Source organism: Phodopus roborovskii, unplaced genomic scaffold (genome assembly GCF_943737965.1).
Source record: "Phodopus roborovskii unplaced genomic scaffold, PHOROB, whole genome shotgun sequence".
NCBI classification, from domain to species: Eukaryota; Metazoa; Chordata; class Mammalia; order Rodentia; family Cricetidae; genus Phodopus; species Phodopus roborovskii.
Genome location: NW_026126563.1, coordinates 23,158,108 through 23,179,483, shown reverse-complemented (window position 1 = coordinate 23,179,483; position 21,376 = coordinate 23,158,108). Strand labels below are relative to the sequence as shown.

At 47.5% G+C, this 21,376-nt stretch overlaps 1 protein-coding gene across 3 annotated transcripts in view; it reads right to left on the bottom strand.

Moving 5' to 3' along the window:
• Positions 1-1,416: 1,416 nt before the first annotated feature.
• The window catches only part of Mapre2 (microtubule associated protein RP/EB family member 2), a 130,513-nt gene continuing 110,553 nt past the window's right edge, over positions 1,417-21,376 (bottom strand). For all 3 annotated transcript variants that reach the window (XM_051202127.1, XM_051202125.1, XM_051202124.1), the window contains 3 exons: positions 15,478-15,617; positions 10,392-10,550; positions 1,417-2,888 (listed from right to left, as the gene is read on the bottom strand). In XM_051202127.1, the coding sequence (XP_051058084.1) occupies positions 2,814-2,888; positions 10,392-10,550; positions 15,478-15,617 (374 nt within the window). In that variant the 3' untranslated portion in view covers positions 1,417-2,813. The remainder of the gene's footprint in view (positions 2,889-10,391; positions 10,551-15,477; positions 15,618-21,376) is intronic.

The following is a 21,376-nucleotide window of genomic DNA, read 5'->3' as shown; positions in this document are numbered from 1 at the left end:
CCTTTCAGTTTACATTTAATATATAACAAAAGCTTTATGGTGTACTATTTAGTAAAAGTAATCTGAATGCATATTAACCCTTAACGGAATAATGGAGACACTCACTAGGGAAGGGAGGGAATCGCGGTTCCCTTCCGGAGTTTCCTTCTCTCAGTTCAACAGTCCTGCTTTCCTACTTAGAATGAACATGAGCTTTCTCTTTGTCCCCTGCTTCGATCACTTCCAATCTGACAGCGGTGTGATGGAAGTGCTATAAGCAGGCATCAGTGGGTGTGGGATGACCAAAAAAAAAAAAAAAAAAAAAAAAAAAAAAAAATAGACTTCCTGAGAGGGAGGAGCAGGGCACACATGCTGGGATGCTTCTGAACTCAATATGATGTCATGTGACTGGGCTGGGGCTTAGAGGAACGTGTGCCCCGAATGCCAAGATAAGAGGATGAATGTGTCCCACCATCCATTAGCGGTGGGTGCCCAGAGGCAAGAGTTCCAGCCTAGGATTAACTTGGAAATAGCTGTGAAGGATTTCCCACCAAGCATCCATGGCATCATCTGGGGCACAACACTTGAGAAGATATTTAAGATGGACATGAGAAGAAGAGGTACAGCTTTTCTCTAAATGGGTGAATGGTCTGGCTTGAGCCACTGGGAAGGAGAATAGCGATTACCAGATGGGGAACGCTCTTTTCAGGCTATGACATGTGGCCAGTAGAACGCCAGCTAAGCAGTCCAGGGAGGTGGAGAGGGACTTCCAGCAAGAAGTACTTCCAGCAAGAGGCATTGGAGGAGCTTTATGCAAGTTTAACAGCCTCAAGAGGCCTGGGAGAAGACCAGATCCCCACTCCCTTGTACCCATTCATAGAAGTGTGGCCATGAATCATCCAGCCCTAGGTGTTACTGTGATCTCCTGGGCAGGTAAAGCAACCATTCAGGTATCCATGAGAAGCTGTTTGTTGTACCTCTTTATGATAGCTATATAAAAAAAAAAAATCAAACAAACAAAAAACCAGAGTGAATAAAATAGGCTCAGAAGAGCAACAAACCAGTAAGCCTGATGCTGTGTATAGCACAGCCACTACTACAACCAGGCATGTGGGAGGATGTCACTACAAGGAGCAAGACTTTCCAGCCTCAGAGATGAGCTACTGCTGTAGGGCTGAGAGAGCAGGAGAGAGAAGAAAGGGGGAACCAAATACCATGGAACATCTGTCCACTTCTGCACAGTGTGTTGTGATCATTTCAAGAATGCAAGCCATCTTCCCATAAAGACCTCAGTACATACAGCTGCTGTAAAGGGTTATTTCGAAAAGCCTTCTCTTGGTGCAAAGCTTCAACGCTAGAATTTAAAGTTAGAATCTCATCAATTAATAAAGAAATTTCAAAGCTTTATGATGCATAATTCAGAAATTTATTTTGAGATTTTTAAGTGGAAGGTGGGGTGGGCACATTTGTTTCTTGTTTTTCTGTACTTGCTGGCCAAATGACCAGTGACAGTAAACTTAAAACCAAATGGAAGAAGGGAGCTAGGAGGGACACCATCTGTCAAAAGGGGAAGACAGGCAACGGCCAAGAAAGACACTAAGAAAATGTGCAAATAATTAGTTAATAACAAGGAATGCTTTCAGTTCATTAATGTTTCCTATTTATGAATTGCCATGGTTTTAGCAAATGTCATGACAAGGAGGGCCCCTGTGTTGCAGAGGTGGGGAGAGTCCTTACTGCAGAGTGTAATGGAGTCACTGGTGTTTCTGTGCAGTGCCACACTTCTCCACTGAAGTCATGCTACCGATCAAGTCTTCACAGCTAGACCAACCCAATGCAGAAGGCTGGCATGTCGGGTATACCCTCAAGTTCCCCTTTAATATAGATCCCCTAATGTGAATTGTGGGGCTTGGGTTGAAGAACTCATGAGGAGGAAGAGGGATGAGGCAGGGAGCCTTGTGCCTTCTGAGACCCTCCCCACCTTTGCAACTGCAGATTGCCAATGACAACATCTTTTGGGGAATGGACCCCCCACCAAAGAGGACCCTGAGAAAAGAAAATAACATGAGAGTGTGGGAAGTGGGGAGGGAGGAGAGGGCACGCAGAGCAAGGGCGAAGCTGAGATGGTGTTGTCCATGAGTGAATGCTGAAAACTAACAACTGTGGTTGTCTAATATGCTGCTCTATCAACACTGCTGGGCCCTGAAGTCCTAGTTTTGAATCCATTTTTTTTCCCTTTAGTGTTGTGAGTAGAGGGAGAAACTGTGTTTCCCCCATGACACAAGCTACTGTCATATGGCTTTCATATCAAGTATCTGTTTCCCTTTGTTCCAATTACTTATCTGACCAAATTTATGACAGGTTAGACTCGCAAACATCAAAGCACCACAAATGCGTGTGACATCTAGTGACACTGGGTTGAGAAATGCCAATATAAATACCATATACCAAATTACCATTGTTTCACACCAGGATAAAAAGGGGTGGTGGTGGTAGCGGTGGTGGTGATGGTGGTGGTGTTGGGGTGGGAAAGAGTTGTTCTGGAAAGAAATGAGGAAGAGCAGAACCAATTTCAAGCAGCCAAGTGGTGAAGTTGAAGGTATGTGACCCTATGACCCCGCAGGCAGGTGACCAGAATGGCCATCTATCTGCTAATGCATCTTGGCAAAGGAAATGGGAACCAAGTGCAATGGCTGGCGGATGCAATTTCGCTGTGGATGGTAACGGCAGGTTAGGAACAGCTGGTTTCTACCAAGCTCCAGGCCACACACGCTCCAATTCTCCAGAAGAAAGTCCGCACACACGATGGAAGCGTCAAGAGCTGCTGAGATGGTTCAGTACTCTTCTTGCTGCTGGGGCTGTTGGTCGTGGGCTTGTTCTTCTGCTTCTGGCTCTTCTGTTTGGACCTCCTGTGGGGGAGGGGAGGAGTTTCAGCCAAATTGATTGACTTTCAGGTCCTGTGAGGTGTCAGGGTGAATCACCACTAATCATCGCAACACCAGGCTCTGGAGCACATCAGGCTCAGGCACAACTCAACACGCAAATATTCCTAACGTCCACGTGTCAACACTAGATACAGGGACACCTTCACATCCCTGTGGGCCTCAAGGAGGCCCATTCTGTAAAGCACAACCTTCAGGTGTCAAGGACCCATCTTCTCTTACCTGCTTTATAGGAGGTCTTCACAGCACACAGCGTGCACTTTCCTACCCTCAGCAAGAGCTGATAGGTCAGACACAGTGATTCAATGGCCTCATAACCACGGAGAGGCCTAAAACAAGACCCTGGGCCTCTGCAGGGCCCATGAAGCATTGCTCCTGACCAACTTCCTGATCCCTCTGATGCTGCCATTCTTCATGCCTGGGAGTGTGTGCCTGAAGCAGATCCTTCCTGTCATCTAATGCCAATATGAGGTGGCCTTAAGACACCAGAAGCCACTTGTCAGTTCCTGAGGGGAAGGAGAAGGGTGACAGCACATCTCGTGGGCTGCTGTAGGCAAAGAGGCCCCCTTTCTGCACTGTGCTCAGGAGCCCTGGCTCCAGGACCTTGCCACATGTTGTTGGGCTGTGTGAGGCTCTATCTACTTACCTTCTGCTCACAGACCGGGCAGCAGGTTAAGTGTTTATTTGGCACTATTTACTCAATGAAGCGGATCACAGGCACCATCTCAGCTGCAAATCCTTCCTTTTTTTTTTTTTTTTTTTTTTTTTTTTTAATGTCACAAAGAATAATTAGTTCTTTGTCACCCAAGCAGAAATAGTGAGGCAAACTGATAGTAGCCAACTGCCCCTTGGGAATGGCACAGACTTCAAGATGCTGTGTGGTGTGCATACTGGCACACTCACACACTTGACAAACTGACTCCTGGCCTGCCAAGCTTGTGGTCTTCCTACCTGGCCCTATCTCTTGTAGTTCAGGGCACGCCTGTTAAGATCTAATTCAGACGGGCTCACCATATCCCTGTGTCACACCTTGCTGATGGGAGATGCCATTCTGTAAATATGTTTCTCATACTGGTTAATGAATAAAGCACTGTTGGCCAATAGGAAAGCAAGGTAGGTGGGACTAGGAGACAAGGAGGATTTGAGGAAGTAGTAGGGAGGAGTCAAGATGTAGAGACTGGAGAGAACAGAGGTCCGGGCCCTCTCCTGGTAAGAAGAGACCACGTGGAAATACTTAGATTAATAGAAATGGGTTAATATTTAAGACAGAGCTAGCCAATAAGAAATGCTAGTAACAGGCCAACAGCATTATATCTAATATTGCATCACTATGTGTTATTTGGGGCTGGTGTAGCTGTGGCTCCAGGCTGCCAGGAAAAACCAAACTCTTAACACCTTGTCCCTTTCTTCTGCCTCTGTACACCTCACTTGGGGATGGGGCTGTGGGGTAGAGTCCATGCTTGGCATTCACAAGCTTTGATTCCCAGAATTGCACAACACAAATCAACCATCTGCCTCAACTCCCCAAAGGATACCTACTTGGAATCTTGCTCATCTGGATCCTTTTCTGTTGTAGCCTGAGGTCCCAGGGATGGGTAGCCTTGTTCAACTGAATCACATCTCATACGCTACAGCATTCTACATATGCCACGTCCAGGGGAAGACATCAGATTCCAGAATGGATGAACAAGACAGATAACCAGCCAAGGCTGTATGGTATTTTCTCAGAGACTACAATGTTAGTTATGTGCACCGACTATGGCGTTCTCTGCCCATCTCTGCAGTTTGTGACCTGTGAGGCTCTGGGCTCACAGTGCTATTGCTGAGCTCAGTTACTGTATAATGTGGGACAATACAAATACTCATGTAATAGAATTTATAGTGTGTTTCGATGACCAATTCAACAATGCATTCATTGCATCCACAAGAAAACCAGCAGGTTAAAACTGGTAACATATACAGCTGGATATTTTTCATAGTCAATATTTTAAGTGTCAGCTGTGATTATAATTTCTTAGTGGGAGAACACTTTGGAATAAAGTTCAGGTGTGCACACAATTAATAGAAAGTTACTCTCTTAACAGCAGTCTAAAGTGCAGTGACATCAAATTGAAGACCTTTATTGCCTCTGGCTCAATGGCCACGTAATTTGGTAAATGTCAGCACTGACGATGCCTGTGACCACACTGTTGTCACCACCTAGAACAGTCCCATCTTTAGAAGGTGAAGACAAATACCTTGCTCTCTCTTCTCTTTTTCTGACTTTCTGACTCCAGGTCCCAGGGCTTTGCTATGGCTGCACGTTTGGCAGACTGCCTGACATGTATGGTAGTAACGCCCTCAGCTTAAGGAATTAGGGCCTCAGTTGACAGCGGTACTGTCAGGACAAACTGGCAATGTGAACAGACACAGATCAGGCGGCAGGTGCTGGCCTTGGTCAGAGCATGTGGCTCTCTGCTCTAGGGGATACGTGGGAGGGTTCAGGGGCCATTCCCCACATGAAAACATACTTCTAGAAGCTTCTCTCCCTACCCTTACTTACAAATTAATGGCTCTTCTGGCTAAGCTTCCATCTCTCATTCTCCCTTCTCTCTATTCTACTGGGAAACTGCCCAGCCTCTTCTGCAGCCAGGCTCTAGCCTCTACCACACTGGGGATGTTGACTTTATCCATCATCCTAAGTCCCTGGTCTGCTATGCTGTCTTTCATACTGTAGCTAGCCCTCAGCTTCCTGAAGCACACTTTGGTCTCAGACATGAGGTGTGCTTTGCATTTTATAGACAACCTTATCACCATTGAGAGTTAACTGCAGGATAACAGTTAGGACTGAAAGCAGGAGGCCTGGGCTCCAGTAAGCACAGGTCAGGGACAAGCTGCAGGTCCTGATTCCTGGCCAGGAGTCCAGACCCCTCTCCTTAGATCCAGGTCAAGCAAGGAGGTGGCTCTGCGTCCTGTAGCTGGAGAAGGCACAGCTCCCCACATGCACCAGGCTGGAGTGCCAGCCACGGGAAACTGCTGGTGATGCCACACATCCACGGGGACTGTCAATCTCCAGGACATGCTTACTGGGCAATACTGGTATGAATAGCAACCTTGTCCATTTATCTGCTTTGCTAATGCTTGGGCACAAACTGATTCAGGATCCTCACAATGCTGCACACCGGACTGTATCTTGGTGACTCATCAGATGGGTACAGACATTTCCATGGCAACCCACTGCACTTCTCTGGATGCTTTGCTGTGAGTGATGTTACTACTGTCTGCTTTTACTAGAATCATCATAGAGAAAGAAAGGCAGGTAAGGAGACGGTGTCAAAGAAGGGTCTTGACCATGGTTGATGGAAAATGAGGTCAAAGATCCCCAGAAACTGACACCCCTACTCCCTAACTGGGAGACACTTAGCCTTATCCCCACTGGGTGCCAGCCATGGCTGGCTGCTCTTCTCTGTCCCATCTTGGCTCTGTAACTGCTGATGTCCCTAGTCACAGTTCAACCTCCAACACAGACACCATCTTCACAGTGACATCTGCTGGATTCTCTAGGCTGTGTGTGCCCCACACAAGTTATTTATGTCTCTGTTATCACATTTATCACAATCTGCCACATTTCCCAGCCTTGATTCCGACTGTCTCCCTCCTCAGGTCTGTGAGTTCTGAGACAGTGGCTGTGTATCTGTGGATACCTAGCATTTCAAGTCCAGTGGAGGGCACAGACTCCCCAGTGACAGAAACAAAGACTGTTTCTAAAAAGTGCTGAGGACAAAAAGTCTTTAGTTCACTTAAACAGTGGCTTCTATGGCAGTCAGTACCTCAGGAAATGAGCAGCTGTTATGAGCTGGTGCACCTCTGCTGACAGGGTCCACAGGCAGCAGGCAGCCAGTGATTAAGCTAAGACACCTATGGCCCATGTTACATAGGAAGAGAAAACATAATGAGAATGATAAAGAGGCAATGTGTACCTGGCTGGCAATCTGTTCTGGAACCTTCTGCCAGGCTGTCATACTTCAAAACTGAATAACCCCCTGACTCTAAGCTAGTTCTGGGACTGCTTGACTCTCAGAGTCAGAGACCAGTCACTGGCAAAAGACGACTTGAAGATCACTCATAGGAGGATATCACCCACTGCGGTGTTTTGAAATAAAATGGCCCCTAAATGGAGGCACTATTAGGAGGTATGGCCTTTTGGAGGAAGTGTGTCATTGTGGGGGTGAGTTTTGAGGTCTCTTTTGCTCAAGCTTCCCTCAGTGTGATAGGCAGTCAACTTCCTGTTGCCTGCAAGACATAGGACCCTCAGCTCCAGTACCATGTCTGCACACACCACCATGGTCCCCTTTATGATCATAATGGACGGAACCTCTGAAACTGTAAGTGAGCCAACCACAATTAAATATTTTCTTTATAAAAGTTGCTGTGGTCATGGTGCCTATTCACAACAATTAAAAACCCTCAGACACCCAGCAAATCCTTGCTCTGGGAAGTCAGGCTATGCACTCCCAACAATCCAGCCTTTGATTCCTCAGCCCATCTTCCATCCATTTCCAGGAAAGCCAGGCAGCAGGATAGCCTACCACCTCAGGTGGTTATATACTCATGCTGAGAAACTCAAACAAAATAACAGACATTTCTTCCTGGATTCCATTCACATCAGACCCACACAGGAGCACAGACCCTGCTCATCACCTAGGTGTGTAAATGGCCTGGAAACAGGGGGACAAAAGATTCTGGGGGGTTGATGACATGGAGGCCACTGAGTGATGCTCTTCAAGGGAAGGTAGCTGCTTTCTTACACCCACTCCTCTCTATTGCTGTCTGTGCATCAGGGAGGCTGCCAGGGAAGCCTGATGAGACCTGTGCTTCTCAGAGGGGAGGGTGGATGCTTCAAGTCTCTGACGTTTCTTGGATGACTCCTTGAGCCTCCAACAAGGAAGCAAAACACAGAGGCTCCAGAGCCTCTGTGCAGAGCTTGCCCCCCCAAAGCTCACTCCCCTCTCCCCCTGTGTGTGTGTGTGTGTGTGTGTGTGTGCGTGCACGTGCATACACACACTCATGCACAACATGGTATATACCCACCTAGTATGGTGTTTGTACATAATCTTTCCTTTTCTTACTGGGTCTCAGATCTTGTCACACTCTAAGCAAGGAATCCTGGCATACTGTGAACCAAATGCCTTATTCCCTGTGGGAATCTCACTGCAGCATGATGCACTTGGGAATTTTCCAGACACAGGGTTGCAATGTGATGGATCCTGATCTGGAATCACTAAGCCAGGGACTGAATGTGAGGGACACCGTTGCAACACACAAGGATGATAATGTAAGGCTAAAGTGCTGCTCAGTGGTAGAGCATGTGCCTACTACACACAAGACTGAGATTAATACTCAAGTACCAAACATCCCATGAAAAAGCAAACCCCCATCCTCTCAAACAGAGATGGGAGAGCATGGGCTCAAGATGTGGATTCTAAGCTGTTTGCTGCTGTCATCTGTAAAATAGGAAATATGTACTCAATAAGATTCTCAAGAGAACTAAAAGACCCAACAAAGTGGAAAGGCCCTTCCCCAAGTGTCTGCGGAAGGGTCCAATGAACCCATTCAGCCTGACTCTCGGAGGAGCTTTCTGCACGAGTGCTCTGGAAACCACGTCCACAGTACAAGGACTGTTTTGTGGTTCTAGTAGTTGATGAGGAACACTAGTGTGTGGAGGGACTGGAGCGGCAGAATGGAATTGAGTGTGGACATCCAGGCAGGACCTCCTCAGATCACACCTCAGGCTCACCTGCCTGTCCTCAGCAGGAATTCAGTGGTGTCATACAACTCACCAGGCCACACTCTAGCTCCAGGTCTCCCTCCTGGGACCAGTTCTGGCTTTAAATAAGGGTTTCCTTCCTGCCACTAGGGCACAGATGGGACTATCCAAGCATGCAGGTTGGCCTGGCTCCCCCTAGCACCCACGGCCACAGATGGCAGCCCCATGCACTCGGCCTCCCGGGATCTTAAGTGTTCATCTGATGTCATCTTACGAAAGCTTCAGAAGCAGCCACTGTAACTGACATGTGCCCCCCCCCAGACCACATTAGGTACATCCTCAATGGTCACAGGCACTCTGCAAACCAGCCTCCATGCTGAGAGCCACAGTCTGTGACATCATCATGGCCTCAGGGACTTAACTAGGTGGAGTCCCAGGCTTCAAAATCCACACTTTGAGCTATTTATTGCCGAGAAAAGAAGTTACAAAAAAGAAAGAGAGAGAGAGAGAGAAATGAAGGCCACGCTGGGGAGTTCCCAAACCTGGCGCAGTTCCCTGTGGAAGTTCCAGTGCTAGGATTTTAAGCCACATGTGGAGGAAACATCTGCCTTTGGCTGGAACAAGACAAAATGAACTTTCTGGTGGCTCGCTACGGTCTTCGGAAACACTAACACATGTGACCGCACCCCCACCCCAACACCCTCAGAGCACCCACAGGCCTCCAGGTCACAGAGCCAAAGACTTCAGCAGCTTTGGCCCAGGGTAAGGAGAGGCTCAAGGCCGGGCCCTGGGCTCTCGCCTCCTGCAGCTGAGCTCTGTAGAAGGAGGAAGCTCCTGTCTGCCTCTGACTTCTCCTCAGGGCCAGGCTTTGCCCTCTTGGCAGACATATAGGCTTCGCTGACTCACCAAGGTTTCTGTAGTTTATCCGCCTGTCAACTGTTTGGTCTATAATGTCCTTCCCTAACCCCTACTCAATTCATTTCCTCCTCATTCCTTCCTTCCTTCCTTCCTTCCTTCCTTCCTTCCTTCCTTCCTTTTCTTTCTTTCTTTCTTTTTTTTTTTTTTTTTTTGAGACAGGGTCTCACTGTGTAACCCTGGCTGGCCTGGAACTTGATGCATTGACAAGGCTGGCCTCAAACTCACAGAGATCCACTGGCTTCAGCCTCCCCAGTGCTGGGATTAAAGACATGTGCCTCAATGCCTGGCCTCCATTTTTTTTTTTTTAAAACAGGGTCTCATGTAGCCGAGGCTAGCCCTGAATTCACTATGTATCCCTCACACTCCCGCCTCCATCTCTCAAATACTAGGACGAAAGGTGTGCCCCACCACGCCCAGCGCATCCTTTCATTGCCTACACAAAGCCACATCCCTGGTCAGCAGCGGGGCTCAAAGGGGCCCAAAGGGATGGGAAAAGTTGTTTTCTCACTTAACAGTTCTTCATGCAAACCTGTCCTGTCCATTTGGTCAAGGCTGAGGATCTCCTGGGGCCTGGCTGTGTGCTTAGGTCCCCACCTCTGCCTGACTCCTCTCACATTAACTTATGGATTCACAGTCACGGGAGAATAGAGATCTTGATGGCAAGCATACTCATTTCTCTTGGACCATCAAGGCCACCAGTTATGTTGTAACCTCAAAACCCCAGGAAAGTATGTAAGATGCATGGCGTGTTTCACTTTGAGCAGGAGTGGTTTTAGACTCAGGAGCGGGTGGCCTCACACACCCACCTGTTCGTCTGAAGCATAGAGCACTTCCATTAGTCGCGGCACGAGGTCATCGTTTTCCTGCCCATGTTCTTGGCACAGCAGTTCAATCTCTCTCAACTTCCCGAAGTAGAAGTCCCTTTCCTTCTCCACACCTTCTAGGGCAAGTTTCAAAGAATGTACCTGCAGAAGAGTGGGGTGCAGAAGACAACCCCAAAATACAATAAGTAATGTGACCCGCTATGTCTGTGCACAAAGACGCAAAAACACGGAGTAAGACACAGAGACACATGTGTAAGGGACAGGAAACAGCCTGCAGTCCAATCCCAGGGGCGTGCTGGCCACTTCTTGCTACGGTATTTATTATCCAGCCAGGGTGTCTCATTAGTATAGCTGTAACAGAGCTTACACAGCCTTTCTTTTCTTGGTAACATGGGCTGAAACACATCTTGTTCCTGTGATCCAGGATGTCTGTGTCTCCAATTCTCACGCTGTAACCCTACAATGTGATGGTATCAGGAAGCAGGGCCTTTAGGAGGTGAACGAGTATGGAAGGAGCCTAAGGGATCGTTCTACTTTTTTAACATCTTGATAGGGGACCCCACAGGCTCCAGAATGGTAAAAAATAAAATTCTGTTGTTTACAAACCACCAGCTTAACCTTTTGTTACAACATCCCAAACAGACTCAAAACACTCCTTCATAATCTACTGGGAAGGTTCTAAGAGAGTTGTGTTTTTTCAGAGACCCTTCCTTCAGATCACTGGTATTAAAAGCCACTCCTCAGATGTCGAGTCAGAGCAGACGGATGCTGTCCTTTGAGAGGGCAGATCCTGGTGTACACAGAACATGGTGCAGAAATGGAAGGCGGGCTACATCCGTCTGCCTCATTTTTCCAGTTCCGGCTTTGTGTGTATCTCTGGAAGGGCCGGGTGGCAGAGGAGCTGCAGACAAACATGGCTCACATCTCCCCAACCACCTCCAGGCCCCAGGTGGGGTTTAGGGACCTGCTAGAGTTGTGGAGTTTCTAATTTCTACATCAGTGTAAATCATGGGCTAGAGCTAATAATCAAGACAGGACCATGACGCTGACATTCAGGGTATTGACAGTACTGAAAAGGAGCCCTGTTGACTTAATTCTTAGGATGCAACTCTGGCATGTATAATAGCCATACACAGGTCCAAACTATTCCCTGCTCCTGGTCCTGGAGAGTCTCCTCTTTTGTAATACTTTATTTACATTTATGTAGAGCAAAGATTCTTAACTGATGGAGCATGACCTTGCACTGAGTTGTGTAACTGAATGTAAGGGGGGGCGGGGGTTAAAAAAATATTTGGCAACAGTAGAGGTTGGTGGTGTTCTACAATCAGAGATTAATTAGAAATCAAATGCTCAATGGACTCGAGGGGTTCCTGGCACGGCTCTCCTGTCATCGTGGGACTTCACTGCAGCTTTGGTTAGGAACACCAGACACTTTGCTCCGTGCACGCTGTCACACCACACATCGCCAACATATGCTGCCTGAGGCATCTCAACTCAGACAGAGCATTACCAGTGTTGAATTGTACGCTCTCCCTGCACACATTGTTCTTAAAGAAACATGATGGTTTAATTACAGAAAACAAACACCAACACTTTCCACTCCTTACAAGCAAGCCGCAAATTAGTTTGCTTGTATGGTACTGCTCGAAAAAGAAACACCACTTCATTAGTAGGCCAATTTGTCTTCTCTCCCTCTCTCTCCAGTCCTGTCTTGCCTGGAACCCCCTGAGAGCCACCTACCTGCCTCTGCCTTCTGAGTGAGCCCTGAGATTAAAGGTGTGTGCCACCATGCTGGTTCCAGAGAACTATTTTTAAAGTAAAATTGCTTTATGACTTATGGCCATTTCATTTATTTTGTTTTCTCTTTTAAAGTCCTATAAACCTCGTGTCACATGAAATTTCCGGAGTGAAAGGGGTTGTGGATGCAGAAGGCTGAAGAAACCCTGGCATAGCAAACACCGGGGAATGAATGAAGTCTCATAGTTTCTTTAGGTGAAGTTTGCTTTTAGGTATATTAAAAAACAAACAAACAAACCAAGCCAGTATATTATTTTTAGTATTACTTTTGAGGTGCAAAATCTTTTCTCTCTCCCTCTCTGACTCTCCCTCTCTGTCTCAGTAAGGTGGGCCTCTGGTACATGATCCCTGAAATTACTGACATTCAAACACATACTGGTTTATGCAGCCATTCCTTTACCCCACAACTGACAAACAGATATCTATGCTGGGATGGGGCCCTTAGTGTTGATGTCACAGATGTCCTCACATAAACACTGGCAAATGTGTGTGGGTTCAGTTAGGTAACACTGAGCTTTTATTCCTGTTAAGACTACACATCTGCAAAAACACAAGGTGACCAGCTTGCATTTCAGAGGGAGGAAAACTTCCCTGACTCTAGATCCCATCTCTGAACTCAGCCATAGACTCCCTCCCAGCCCTGCGCTGGGCAGAAGGATCACAACTTGCAGCTGCCCCAAACCAATCGGGGACATTGCTTTAGCTCCTTTCCACAGATGCAACTCAAGGGAGGGTTTACTGTGACCCACAGCTTCGGGGGGACAGAGGGCATCATGGCATGGATGGCATGGTTTGTTAGCATCAGGAGCCAGTAGCAGCTGCTTGTTAGATGGTGCTGGCCAGAAAGCAGCCACCCAGATGAGAAGCGGGATTAAGCTGTATCCCCTTCAAGGCTTACCACACTCAGCACCCCAGCTGGGCTGCAATTTCTAGTTTCCACAACCTCTCCTAATAGCACTGCTGGCTGGGAACAATGGGGGAATAGGGGTGGTATTTACGTTCAAATCACAGCACACACAGCTAACCTACAGAATTCAGTTTGAGCCTCTGGATGGTGGTCTACACAGCACACTGAGCCTTTTGTGGAAATACTCAGACTGGTCTGGGCCAGTCTGGCATTCCTGATATGTTAGTTAAAGGAGAATGGACCTGTCAACACCTGTCTCCACCACAAAAATGGACAGCATGGGCAGCAGCTGGGCATGGTGGTATACACCAGTGATTTTGTGACTCAAGAGACTGAGGCAGGAGAATTGCTGTGAGCTCAAAACCAGTTTGGGCTACAAAATATATATTCTGGCAGTGGCTACTTTAAATGATCTAAGATCAGCTGGCAAATACAATTCAGTTCAAATGGTGCCACTGAGGGACAAACGGGCAGCCTCAGCCTCATTCCTCACAGGTCACAGCAGGCACCTAAGTGACGGAGGCTGAGAAAGTCAAGTTCAAAGGCCCCAGGGGGAAGTTTGCTGTCATAACTTCCCAGCAGTGTCCTCGGCCTATGGGTCCTCCCAGAGGTCCTGTGACAGCAGTGACCCCAATGCATTTCCTGCTGGCTAGCCGTCCAGAGGGAGTCTGTAAGCATTTCGTTTATACCTCTTCCTCCCTTTACTTCTGCTGCCCCTGGATTGTGCAGCGCAGTGTGCTTTTGTTGCTTATCATGAGAGACTGCCTGAATGAAGAAACAGCCAAGTAAACGGGAGGTTTTTAAGTTGATGGCAGTTGTCACTTTCTCTGTCCCAGCCACGACTCATGCTTCTGCCTCTGCATTTCCACTCGGCTTCTTCTTGTCCCTGTGTTCTTAATTCCTACACCGGGACACTGTGTGGCCACCCATTAGCCTCGGGTCCTGCTCCTGAAGGGTTCAAGGGCAGGCACTTGGACTTGGGTCATCAGGGATATGGACTTTGAGTGAGAGGCTTGGTAAATATCTGTCCAGTTTAGGTTGTGTCTCGCCTGTCCTCTGAAGGACACAGTGGAAGAGGTGTGTTCCCTTCACTGTTAAGGTGTTGGGGAAGAGGAGAGCAAGGCTCGATTATCACCAGATCCACCCTAAGTTTGTGGTTTAGGCTCATTACTGCCTTTTTTTTTTTTTTTTTTCCTAAATCTGAGCAGAAGTCATTACTGAAAACCTTTTGCCCTCCCATGGAATATCAGCAGGTAACTAGAACATTCCATGGTTACACAATCAGAATCCTGAGAGGGCTTAAGATTTTACCTGAACTGCTAATGTGATCAACTCAAAGGCCCTCGTTAAGCCTGTCTGACTCTGCTCTGGATTCCTGAGTGAAAAAAAAAAAAAAAAAAACAAAAAACCAAAAACCAAAAACCAAACCAAACCATTGTTTTCAGACTCTTGCCTTATCAAGCAGAAGATTAGTGACTAGGACAGGCTCAGCTAGTGACTGGGCACAGCCTAAGGATCTGCAGTCATAGGTGCCTTCTCAATGGTGTGGGAAGCAGTTGGCTTCTGCAGCGGGAACCACACTCTCCAGGGTTTTATTAATCTCAATCTGTGTTACTGTAGGCAAAGTTATGTATTGTGAGTTAGAAAACATTTTGGATCAAAACCAGGGCCTCCTGCAAGCTAGATTGGTGTTCTCCTACAAAGCCACACCCCACGCCCATACTTAAGGTTTCACGTTGGATGTAGCTAGGTTTACTATAATTGTGAGACGGCCGTTAAGGCAGGGAAAAATTTCCACTTAAAACACAGCTGCTGCCTTTTGGGGCTCCCAGGCACCCCACTTCTGCTACTGTAGAGAGGGTTGGTTTTTGTTTTGTCTTGTTTTTTGGTTTGTCTGTCTGTCTAATTTAAGTACTAAGTTCTAATGTGCAACTCCTGTCAGTAGGCTTGAAGTGAGGGGACAGTGTCATCCATCCATGTTGTTATCCTTACACCCCCAGGATTAAGCAGTGCCTGTCACATAAAAATAGGCTCAACCACTTACTGCTGAAAATGAAGGGGTGGTGAGGGAGCCAGCTGAGCTGTAACACTTTCTAGACTGGCCAGGAGTGGGCACGGAGGACTAGGGGTCTGGGAGGGTGGCCTGCACTGTGCACCGTCTTCCACATCTCATGCTTGGCGCCAGGCTCTGTGACTAACACTGCTGGTCATCGGCTGCCGAGTTTGCCCTCTGGAGCGGGCCCTCCTAGTTTCTCTCTGGCTCTGTCTCACCTTCTCTCCCTTCCCCCAGGCCTGTGGGTGTGACTTCCTCACACCTCACACACATCAGTGTTCCCAGAGACAGGGGTGGGGACAATGTGTTACCTGCTCGTTGAGCTGTATGACCTGCGTTTCCAAGTCTTTGTCAGATCTGGATGCTGAGCCACTGGATGAAGCCCTTTTGGCAGATGAGGGGCGAGAAGGTGTGGATCCCGGCTTAGCTGCTGGGCTTGATTTGGCCGCACCTAGGAGCAAGCGGAGTACACTGTGAGTGCTGCCTGCCGACGTTAACAGGCACATGGCAAACGCATGATATGAAATGAACTTCCGAAAAGATACAAGCAAAGTGCCAATCCCTCCTCGATACAGTCAGAACAAACCTGAGGCACACTACCAAGCCCGTCCCACAGCAGCAACAAGGCACCGATCCTCTAAAGAGGTTAACCTCCCCCCCCAGGCCTAAAATCACAGCTACAGGGAACCTGAGTGAGAGGAAAGACTGTGGGGGCTGGGAGGAGGCTGAGTGAGTCAGAGCTTACTGTACAAGCCTGAGGAGTTCAGACCCTTAGAAACCCTGGGAAGCCAGATGTGCTAGCCCAGGAATCCTACTGTGACACAGGAGACTGGAGGTGGAGACAGGAGAATTTCCGGAAGCTCGCTCAGTGACAAACAAGTTGTACTCTGTGCTCCATCACATGCATGCGTGTTCCCACACACATGAACATGTGTCATACATCACATAAATGATTAAAAATAAAGGATAGGAAATGCTCTTCACTTAGCACACATTATTGCTGTGTGTTTCTAAGAGCAAAGACCCCCATGACAGGTTCGTTCTTTAGAAGAAATGTTGGTACATGGTATGTGCTTCCTGTTTTTAGTGCACTCTGTAGCCTCAGCGACAGAAGATCAGGAGCAGTGACGTCTCCATGGCAGCGAGTACCCTGATGTCCGATCTTGGTTTCTAGATGTCACTTTTCAACAAAAGCGCATCTCAGGAAGGTGTTGGTGCCAGGGGATGGTGCAGAATTGGAATGGTAAGCTCAGGACAGTTTGGGGCAAGAAGCAAAGACACACTAGAGGCGAGCGAGCGGCACAAACACGGGCTTGGAGGGAGCAGTCTGCCTAGCACTAGGAATAACGGCTGTAGTTTGGGAAATGCCTGGGGTACATGAAGTCTATCAGTCCATCATGAGGGGACAGAGGAGAGGGGTGTAAAGGGTATATAACGGAGCATCAGGGGATGCTGAGGCAATGCTAGAAGAAACAGATCTGCAGTGCCCCTAAAGAAGAGGAAACCCCCAAACTGCTCCTTAATGGGTGTGGAGGCATTAGATGGGAGATCTGACATGTGAAGGGAGAAACCTTTGTGGTGGGAAGGATTCCTGAATTTCTAATCACGGCACACTGTTATTTCAGGTGAGCCCTCACCCACTTGGCACTCAACCCACAGAGGATTTACTGTCTAGGACACAACACAGACACTGGAAACAGAAGCAACAAGGTATACAGAGATGGTCACGTGCTTCTGAGTAAAAAACGGAGCCACTCCTGGGACCCACCCCTTTGCTTTTGTTTAGAACACAGTCCCAGACAGGCAACAGTTCTGGTTTCCTGTCTGCATGCGTCTTCTGTGTGTTCCCTCCACCCAATTAAAATTTCCAGCACAATCTTTCATCCTCTCCCCTTCCAGAAGGTTCTTAGAGGGCAAGGAACAGTCTTATTCATGCCAGCACCCCAGTGTCTTGTAAAATGTTAGGCTAAACACGTCTGGTAAAGGAACACCTTTAGATAAATAGATAAACAGGCAATTAAACTGGGTTATGTGGTTTCCAACTTCAGTTTCCAGTTTGTCTGACAGAGGGAGGGATTAGACAGACAGGCATGTAACAGCAACGGCAGGTTTCAACCAATACCCTAATTACAATGTAGCTAGCAGGAAGGCTGTAAAATTTATATGGTGTGTCTTCAGGTGCCTGGAGACATTGGTTACAGATGGGAGTCTTAAGCACCTCTGAGAAGTCTTGACAGTGTCCTGGCCTTTAAATAACATGCGCCTTTGTTACAACAGGGGAAGAGAAACTTCTTTAAAGAGACTTGAAATGGTGAGACTGTGAATGACTTAAATTAGTCCTCGTGAAAAGGTCAGTCAGTGGGGCACAGAGCCCTCACTATGCATGGAGTGATCTGGGGATGCTAGGGAGCCGTGGTTGGCTTGGAACAAGCAAAATGCTGTAAGAACCTTCCTCTCTGTTGATGCCCACACAGGTTTCTTCTAGAACCTGCCTTCTCGGTCCTACTGCACAGCTTCTTTGGCTGTAAACAGACTATGAAGGAGCAGGCAGGAAACACAATGACCTCCTTCAGATAGCCTCCAGCCTAGTAGCAGGGAAGGCCACTTTTGCAACCATCGAGCCCTTTCAGATTTGTTTGTTTGTCTGTTTTAATAGGTAGGGAATCTAATGACATTTTAATAGATAGGAAATCTAATGGAAAGTGCAGAGCTTCTTATCTAAAAAAACCACATTAAGTGTCCACCACAGCCATGAACAGGGGCTGCTAAAGTGAAAGATACGCAGTCTCTCCGGGACTGACAGTCACCTGAGATCGCCCAGACATGGCACCCTCTTGGCCTTCTTGGGAACAGGCCAGTGTTCTGCGATGCCATGCCTGCCAGAGTGTATGCAGTATTTCCACCACCCGCAACATCGTCCTCTCCCCTTTGGCCATCCCTATTCCCTTTCGTAGCTAGGACCGGCATCCTTCAGGGTTCAGCCTGTGCCGCTGCATCCCCTGGAGGCCACAGTGCCCTGAGCATTTCCTCAGAGGCTGTACCAGCTACACTGGCGTGGTGACACGGGATGCTTCTTGCACTGGACATAACTTCAGGATGCTGGAGCTGTATCTGTTTCTGTTTGCCACTGATAACTGTAGCAAGGGCGGCAATAGGGCAAGCGCAGCACCTGACCTGGATGAATTCTGTGCACTGTCAGATGTTGCTAAGCAGCCAGCAGAGGCAGTGCATCAGCGGTGACACCCAGGGAAGTTTGAGGCACCGAGGCCAATGTCAAAGTCACTGGCTGCAACCATTTGGGTGTCAGCCTCCCAGCTTCTTAGGTTTCCTCCTTTCCAGGTCCCCTTTGTAAGTTATGACGTGGGGCTCCTTCCATGTGGAATCTGGCCAATGCACTGATGGAGGGAGTGTAGTCAGCTGACGTCTGAATGGGTGATGAGCCAGGTGGTTGGTACTGGGTTGTGCACATTTCTGCCACTGGCCTCTTCTCGCAGAAGGAAGATCGCAGACATGCCTTCCTAAAGAATGCATGTATACTCCCCATGCCAGGCAGTTCTTCCCAAGTAGGTCATAAAAAGATGTGGCTGGCGACAGTAACTAAGCTCAGGTCATCAGGTAGTCATGTCCTCATAGTCTAACATCAGCTCAAAAAGAAATGGACACAGAAGAGGCAGAAGGTTCTAAGACTGTGATAGAAGGATATTAGCAAATGCAATAGAAACAAATGAACTGTTACAGAGAAGAGGGGGCATGGTAAGCTGATTGGCAGGAGATGGAGGCCGGGGTGACATGCTTTACATGGCTCATGGGGGACAGGCCAGAGCTGGTGGCTTCACAGTCATACAGCCTTTTTCTTGTGGAAACACAGTCTTGCTGTGGACAGAGTTCAGCACATCTTTCTGAGGATCTGATTCTCCAAGGTCATGGTCTCAGCCCTAAAATAACACTGTTTCTCGGGTCCTGTAAAGGTCAGTTGGGACCCAGGAACCAGGTCTTTCACGCTGGCCGACATGCACATCCCTCAGGGGCTGAGATGAGAATGGGGAAAACGTAAGAGTCAGACTTGGGTTGGCAGCTGCTCTGATGCACACATGCACGCACGCACACATGCACACACACACACACATGCACGCACGCACACACGCACACACACACACACACGCACGCACGCACGCACACACATGGTAGTGGAAACATAGCTCTCACACGAAGGAGACGGAATGGAGCACACATGTGAAATATGTAACAGGTCAAATGTGCTTTTGCATTTGATGTTTCCAACGCAGGAGGTTCTGCAATTCTGATTAGGCTGTTTGGAGAGAAGCAGACAGATGGAAATCAATGACAAGTGAGGACGTAACTCCGAAGGAACAAACAGGGAGAAAGTAAAGAACAAGGACATCTTAGCATCTTCTCACCCGTCACACACCACACTGAAAGCTCCTCCTCAGGAGGACATGGAGCGAGCGCATTAAAACCTAGAGTGCCGTGGCTGACAGGGACAGACTTGCCCTCCGTAACCCACACCCCTAGAGAGATGTGACACATAAAGGAAGTGTAACTGCAGCCTTTGCCTTCCACATTTGCTGACTGTCATTCTTTCTTTTCAGAGTTATATACAGTCATCTCTTCAAGCCCCACACATCCCTTGTTAGCTCAGAACAGTTTCTGTTTCTTTATTAGACAGGTCTTTCTTTTTTCTTTTCTTCATCCTTGAAACAACTATACTTCTATCTGGGGTCAGGTTTTTTGTTTTTTTGTTTTTTTTGTGCTTTGTTTTGTTTTCTCATTTACTGGGACCAACCATCTTAAAAGACATTATCTAGAAAATAGTTACCAATATCTATAAAGTTAGTGTTGGCATAATACATATATGTAAACTACTAATTGTTTTCCCATCTTCTCAAGTGACTCAGGTCATGTCTACTGTTCAATCCTGGTTTGATTGATGACAGTCCTCAATGGGCTGTCTTCTTTGTGGCCCAAACACTCAACTCCACCAGTGATTCTGTTCTGTGTCTTCCCAGGTCTCATGCCTCAAGGATGTACACACATGGAAAACAGCAGCATCATGGTTTTTAAAGGCAATGCACTCACTCTGGCTACAATTCAGATATAGAGTTTTTCTTCTCCTCCTCCTCTTTTTCTTCCAGCTATCAAACACTTCAGTTCCTTTCAAGCTGCATTTGATGATGTTTTGAGACCATAATTAGCAGTAGCCCTGTTTTATACACAATTGTTCTGCCCTTAAGCTTTTCTCCTCCCCCTTAATTTTCCCTTTCAAAATAAAAAGAGGTTTCAGAAGTAGAGGAAAATGGATGTAAACTCTGCCTAAGTCCCTGTAATTCTCAGAAATGTCCCCACTGGAGATGGGCATGATTCACAATGGCTGTCTTTGAGCAGTCCCATCTTAATTAATGCTTTTAGGGTCTGGGGCATAACTATGACTCTAAGATATTTTAACCATGGTTGTAAAAAGGAGTGAGTGGCTTGAATCGGTGCCTTGCTGAAGTCAGGGCATCACCGTGTCTAATGTCTGTAATCAGAAGCTTGTTTGACGTGTATGGAAAACGATGCATTTTGGGGAGAGGAGGCTGAATAGGTTCAGAAGGGAGAAGCAAATGAAAGCAATGTAGCCTCTGCCCATCCCCGTCGGGACTCTATTAGCCTCCAGAAACTTCTCATAATTTACTGTACTCCTTTTGCCAAAATCATAAACAGAGAGGAGCTAACTACACAACAGCAGTACTCTTGACAAGGACTACGTTAGTGTTAACATAAGTGTATGGACACCCCCCCCCCAATGAAAAGCTTCCTTACTTTGAGAGACTGGTCCTCTCCTGCCCACAACCACAACCTGCAGTCATTAAAAAACCCCCACAGGACAATGGAAACACAGCAGGCAAAGGACACACCACAAATGCACTGATTAGTCATTCCTGGATGGTGCTGACATCACTTCCTCATCCCCTCCACCTTGGCAAACATCTTTTAATTGAGATAATGAACTCGGTTTAAAATCAAACAAAGGGCCATGGCTGGCAGAAAGCGACCAGACTGGAGAAGCTCCGTAGGCACAGGAACCTCCTCTGTGATTGACACCAGAGCCATCAACTGCAAGGAGACAGGCCACTGCTGTACCATTGATTTCTACAAATCCAAGCACTAAGGACTGTCTTTTCCTTCAAAAATGGCGCCATCCCTTCACTT